The sequence below is a fragment of the Geospiza fortis genome, unplaced genomic scaffold (assembly GCF_000277835.1).
Source record: "Geospiza fortis unplaced genomic scaffold, GeoFor_1.0 scaffold412, whole genome shotgun sequence".
NCBI classification, from domain to species: Eukaryota; Metazoa; Chordata; class Aves; order Passeriformes; family Thraupidae; genus Geospiza; species Geospiza fortis.
The window spans coordinates 694,958-701,620 of NW_005054504.1; the positions used below are offsets into that span (position 1 = coordinate 694,958).

A 6,663-nucleotide genomic window follows, 5' to 3' on the forward strand; every position below is an offset into this window, starting at 1 on the left:
AGGCTGCTGCCTGCTGGGACCAGCCCTCATTGCTGCCACCACTTTGGGGACTGGATGCTGTCCCTGAGGGCTGCCAAGAAGGGAGCTGGCTGAAATTGGGGAAGGAAGCCAGCCCTGCCACCCGTGCCTAACCGCGCCCGGGCGCAGGAAACGCTGCATGCTCTGGTGGAGCAACATCCTGGCTGTGGAGGAGCAGAAGTTGCAACTGAAAGGCAGGAGCTAGGGACCCACCACTTCCACTGCACTGCAGCTTGGGGCCCACATGCCCTTCCCTGGCATGGACACCCCCAAAGCTCTCCAGGGAAGGAAACCTCTGTGAGGATTGCTCAGACCCTCTGAAACACCCTGATGGGTGGAAAAGTCCCTGGGAGCAGGATCTGGGCTCAGCAGATCTGGCTCTGTGGGGATCTGAGCGCTGCTCCCACAAACATGCTTTGCCATGGGAACACTGCAGCCCTGGCTGCGCTGCTCTGAGTGGATGTGGGTTTGTACCAAGCATGGATTCAAGGGAGTGCCACCACTGGCACACTGCCTCCAAAGGGACCCATACCCTGTCAGGCACAGAGTGGGTCTCTGTGAGCTTTACACAGGAATATGGATGACCAGGGTGTCATCCCTGGAGATTTAGGGCTCATCCTCCGCTGCATGGTCTTGTCCCCATCCCCATCAGCTGAGACGCTCTGACTACCAGTGTGTGACAAACACTTCCCCTCCACCACCTGCAGCACAGTGCCCGGCCCCAGGAACACACCACTGCCCTGCTGCCAAAGCCTGCTCTGTGCCAGGCCCCAGCTGAGGCAGCGGAAGCAATCCCACATACCTGGGAAGGGGAATGGCCCCAAAACATGCGTGGGACCCCTAGCACAAGCCACATTACCCTCAGCCCCCATTGGTCAGGCAGCTGTGGTCCAGCTGATCTGCACTTCATCATAAGCATCCCCCCTGCTGCTCTGGTGCCATCCTGCCCCCAGATGCCCTCCTGCCTACAACACCTGTGCCCCTGGGTGCCCTCATGCCCACCGTTCCCCCAGCTGATGAAGCCTGCACAATGCCCAGCACCCAAAGCAAGGTGCCATGTCCCCACCCTAGTTACTCTTATGATTTGTTTCCATAACGACGGGCCTTAACACTGGGAACACTGGGTTTTTTTCCTTTTTTTTTTTCCCATTCCTCCTCCTCTAAATAATTTGACTTGTTTCCATACCAACCAAGAGGTGTTGGGGCGCATGTGTGCATGTGTGTGCCATGCACAGGGTAAGGTTGGACATCTCCCCAAAAACCTGACCCCCAGTGCCAGGGGCAGAGACCACACCTTCCCCTCTGCAGACTCCAGACCCCACAACCTGCTGGTTTTGGGGAGGTGGGGGATCCAGTGCTGCCCTGTCATTTCTGAGAACAGCCCAATGGCGCACCCCAAATCCTGGCTTGCTGCACCCCCTGCCTGGCTCACGCAGCCCCAGCCTTTGGCCTCAGCACAGGTGATGCTCCTCACCTTCTGCCCATATACCCCCCTGCAGCCACCCCCCACCAAGGGCTCAGGGACATCCTGAGCAGCCCCTGCTGCCCCTGCAGCTCTCCAAGCCCCTGATGCTGTGCCCGGACTACGAGAGCTCACCTCTGCTCCTCGGCCCTGCTGCCGAGTCACCCCTGCCACCCACCTCGGGCGCCGACCACGTGGGGAAACCACAGCACCAAACCCGGGGCCGCCCTGGGCGCGGCGGAAACGTGGCAGCACCCACGCCCAGCACCCTGCCCCGCCTAGGGGCAGCTTCGGTCAGAAGGGAACACGCAGTGCCGGGGGTCCTCCCCTGTGGAGCCTTCCCCTCTTTGCTGACACATGCTTATTTGGGACTGTGAGTGGGGACTGTGAGTGACACAGTGCAGTCCTGAGCTGGTGTGGGCTGTGGTGCAGGCACTGCTGGGCTGCTGGCATTGCCAAGGTGCTGGCATCACCAAGGCATAGGCATCGTGGGCTCCATCTCCCCAGCAGCGGAGAAGGGGTGGGGGCAAGAACCGATGAGCTGATCTCCTGGTGCCCAGATGGCCCAAACGTGCACTGCAAGGACAGCACTGTGCCAGAGTGAGCAGCACCCTGAGGCTTTGGCTCCCTGGGAGCAGCCACTCTGAGGGTGCTTCGTGAACAGTGGCTCTGAGGGTGTTTTGGGAGCAGCACGCCAAGCCAAGCACAGCATGGCGATGGGATGTAAGGAGCCAGCAGTCCTGATTCACTGCCACAGTGCTCCCGAGGGACAGGCAGTATTTGGGAGCAGCCTGATGCAGGCTCAGTACAAGGGCAGGTTTTAGGTGTCCAAGGAAGCCAGGCTGCCACACCCATCTGTGGGCACGGGATGCCCCAGCCAAGCGGGAGTGTCCGGCAAGAGGAGCCAGTGGCTGGCCGGGATAGTGGAGCTGAGCCAAGCCAATGCCCTTGGCAGTGACCCTCCTACCACGCTTATCAGCGACAGACTCAGAGCACAAAATACCTCTGAGGGGCTCCCACCCCGCGGCAAATGCCTGCAGGAGATGAAGGCATCCTGGGACAGCAGAGCCAGAGGGACAGCTCCATCCCACCAAGCCCAGCAGCCTAGACCTGAGCCTGGCCAGCCTTGCTGCAGAGGGAAACTGAGGCATATGTGGTGGAGGGTTCACCATACTCCCTGCTGGCAACAGGCGCCCTCCTGGCCCCAGGGCATGCAGAGAGGAGCAGCCAGCATCCCCTACCCTGCCTGCCAATGGACATCTGCCTGGAATGTTCCCAGAGTCAGCACCATCAGCTGCAGCAGATGCTGCTGCCTCGGAGTCCTGCTGAGTGTGAGCCAGTGTCCAGGCTCAGGGTGTTGTGGCCATGGCAGGTACACAAGGACTGAAGCTGAATTCCAGGGCAGTTTGCTTGAAGGGGAGCTGAGCTCTACTCTCTCCTGCAAGAACGGCATCCCTGCAGGATCCCCAGCCCCTCCGTATCTCCTGAGTCACCCCTGCTCCATGCCAGCATCCCTACTCACCCACAGCCCAGGCATCCCGAATCCACAAGGAGATATTTGACAGAGCCATCAGAGCTGTTTCAATCCAGGCTGAAGCTCCTGTGAAACGATGCCTCTCGCTTGAATTCACTGCCAAACTTCTGCCTCTCAGGCTCGCTCCCCACGTGCAGGAGGTGCCGGGGGCACGTCTGGAGCCGCTCGGACCCTCTGCCAGCGTGGAGCACTGTCAGGAATGATGTAACGGCAGCAGCAGGCGATGCGCCATCAGCAGAGCAGCCATGGCAACGGGTACAGGCACAGCGGCAGCTGCCGCCGCGGGTCCGGAGCACCGAGCACGCCGGAGGGCGAGGGCAGTGAACCTGGGGGCCGAGACCGATCCTGAGAGCACCCCGAGCCCGCGGCCGGAGCCGTGTGCCGCAGTGCCGGCACCGTGTGCCACCAGCTTCAAGCGAGTGCCCGGCCTGCCCTCGATCCTGGGCTGCTCGTTGCCGGCGCGTGCGGCTTGGGGACATTCCCGTGGTACGAGCCAGGCGCATGCTGCTCCACGGCGAGCGGAGAGGAAGTGAAACGAGCACACAGAGGGAGCTGGCAGCGGCCGCAGAAACACCTCCTGTCCCAAGCTCACCCCCTGCCGAACCGGACCTGCCGGACCGGCTCCCTGCGGGATGGGGAGGCGCGTCTGCGTGCAACGGCAGCCCCAGGGCCGGATGCCCACCCAGGTCTGAATGAAATCCTGAAGAGACCCCCAGGCCCAATGCCACAAGGCAGCGGTGCTCACTGAGCAGACCTGCCCCGTGTGCCACTTGCACATGCTGTGCCTGGGATGAGCCCTCACTGGGGAAGCCAAGAGACTATGCCCTCTCCAAATCTGATCCTCTCCAGGACACTTCCCACTGCCACATGTCTGGTGGCACAGCTTCAATCCCCCAGCGAGGCAGGGCCACCTGCACAGGTGTCTGACTTGCTGGTGGTTGAGGCCAGAGGGGCAGGAAGCCTTTCAGGGGTGCCATGCCCAGACCCCAGCTTGGCCATGCCAGGCCTCTGGTACAGCACATCCCCGTGCTCCCACGCAGGTGCCCAGCAGGACCAGAGGCACTGAGAAACAGCACTGTCTCGACACACCCGATCTGCCTGAGGTTTTCGGCTCCTCCAAGCTCCTTGTCTAACAAGGAATCAGTTGTTTTTGTACTGATGGGAGACAAGGGCACTGCAGAAGTTGCTGGTGGCAGGGCAGATTTGACAGCTGTGGGGGTCCCTTAGCTCATGGGGAGAAGGCTGGATTATGTGAGGTTTCTATGAAAACCACTAGCAGCAAACCAGTCAATAAGGTCCCTGTCCGTTGGTGGGACTCAGAGCTGCAGTGTACAAGGACATTCAGTCCCAGCAGTGCGATGGGCCCTGGTCAGGGAGTTTTGGCAGGAGGGGAGGTGTGTGTGCTGCAGGATTTGGCCAGAGAGCCTGGCCCAGGAGGAACCCACTGTGCCATTCGCCCATGCTGTGGGGATGGGAACCGCCCGCAGCTGTGCTGGCAGCAGGGCTTGGCCCGGGACCATGCCAGCCAAGGTGGACTCAGGCTGCTCCCTGACAAGGGGCTGAGATCCACTGCTCCCAGGGCCAGAGCAGCTGCACTGGGGCAGGCACTGGAGCCCCAGAGTCTGGCTGGACCCAGATTCCTGCACCAAGCCCTCCACCATGGGCAGTAGGACCAGTGCCAAGAGCCCTCTCCCAGCCCTGCTGTGGCTCCCTGGGAGCCTGGCAGCCTCCTCATACTGCAACCCTCACTTTCCCATGCTTCCCAGCAAAACTCCAGCCACAAATCTTTCCTGAGAGCCTCAGGAAGCCTGGCATGGCAACCTGTCAGACCCAGCCAGCTCTGGCAGCCCAACATCGCTGCATCATGGCCAAAGGAACCACTGGGCACAGGGTGGCCGTGGCTGGCTGCCCGCCAGCCTTCCCACGGTGATGTCCCAGCCTGGCTGGGACTGTTTGGTGGCACTTGGAAGCCCAGGCAGTGCTCACCACTCTCCCCAGTGTGGGCTGCCTGTGCCAGAGGCTGCTTCCAGGAAAGCATGGCTTCCCCTGTGCCCAGCTGGTTTTACACTCCGCGGGGCCGGGACAATGTGAGGAAGTCGCCTGAGAGGGGAATGTGGCCAGAGGTCCTGGGACAAAGGGGCCTGAGACCTGAAATCAGCTACAGCAGGACTGAGAGCAGTGACAACAGCGAAGGTCCTGGGTGTCTGTGATGTTTGTGCCAACCCACGGTCCATGGTCCCATGGTCCTCCCCCCTGCTGTCAGCAGCACGTGGAAGCTGCCAGGAGGGCACAGAACCACCGGGACAGGCAGGACCTGTCCCCACAGGACTGATGAGTGAGTGGTCAGTGGGACACGTGGGCTGGGAGTCTCAGTCATTCTCTTGCTTTGTCAGAGAAAGGACACCCCCAGAGAAAGGCTGGGGTATGGCAGAAGGATTTAAAAGGGACAGGGACACTCCGCAGCTCAAGTCAGTCTGGGGAAGGTGGCACAAGACTGGTACTGCTGGACAGCCCTGACCCCAGGGGCTATTGCATGGCCTCCAGAGGGTCTGTGCCCAAGAGCTGCCCCCAGCCCGGGGTCCTGCCCTGCAGAGTGAGCAGTGCCTGCAGATCCCACCACCCCCACTGCGCGCCTCAGCCCTCCCCTGCTGCCTGCCTTACCTGCCCGCTGCCAGGGTGCCAGGAGCCACTCCACCTTGGCCATGGCTGTGAGTGCTGGGGGAGCCCGCTCGCTCGGGCCACCCAGGAGCTCCTGCCTCAAAACAAGCCGAGAGAACTGAGCTTCCCCCCCGTCCTCACTGCCTCCCGCTCCAGTGGGGAGAGGAAGCGACCAGGAACTGACTGTTTGAGTCAGCGCCACAGCCCATTGTCCTGGCCCCGGCCCCTCTTCCTTCCCCGGGGAAGGATGGTGGAGGGACCGCGACTCTGCACAGCCCATCCCACATCCACCCGCCCTCACAGCGGGCCACCCAGGAATGCACATCCCTCTGTGCACATCCCTGCTGCAGCACCTGGAGAGGGATACTATAGCCAGGACAGAAGGACTCTCCAAGCTGGACAGGGTCATGGAACCAAAATATCCCCTGGCTGTGGCTGGAGCACCATCTGAGAGTGGTGGGTGACCTGGGGGGACACAGCATGTGGGTCCCTGTCCTCTCAGCAGAGCATGGCTGTTCCTACATGGAGCACCCACAAGCCTCCTTGTGGGGAAAGGAGCACCTGGAGCCTGTGGCTGTCCCCGGCCGGGCTGAACTGCGGCCCGCCAGCTCGTCCAGTCCTTAGAGCTACCAAAACCAGGGGCCCTTCCGAACCCCCTGGCTCTGACCTGGGAGCTGCCAGAGCTCCCAGAGCTTCATCTCACTTCAGCTCCTTCCAAAGTCTGGAGCAAAGGCTCCTTGGGGACCACTTTCCCAGTGCCCCAGGGCTTTGTAAAGCTGAGCTGGCTTCTCCCAGAGGATGGAGGCTCCTGGGAGCCAGGGCTGCAGGAGAGCCAAGAATGCTGCCCCAAGCACAGGCTTCATTCAGGAATATCCCACACCAGCAGCGACCCACACCCACCACAGGGCTGCTCCTTATGGAGCCTCAGCTCCCTCCCCTTAGCAGATAAGCTCCAGCCTGGATCTGCTGCCACATCTCTGCATGGAAGCTT

General features: G+C 61.6%; 1 protein-coding gene across 1 annotated transcript in view; it reads right to left on the reverse strand.

The window, feature by feature from the left end:
• Window positions 1-5,787, reverse strand: part of NHSL2 (NHS like 2) — a 12,724-nt gene extending 6,937 nt beyond the window's left edge. Inside the window, 1 exon segment of the mRNA XM_031063421.1 lies at window positions 5,676-5,787. Within this exon segment, the coding sequence (XP_030919281.1) occupies window positions 5,676-5,718 (43 nt within the window). The 5' untranslated portion in view covers window positions 5,719-5,787.
• Window positions 5,788-6,663: the final 876 nt, after the last annotated feature.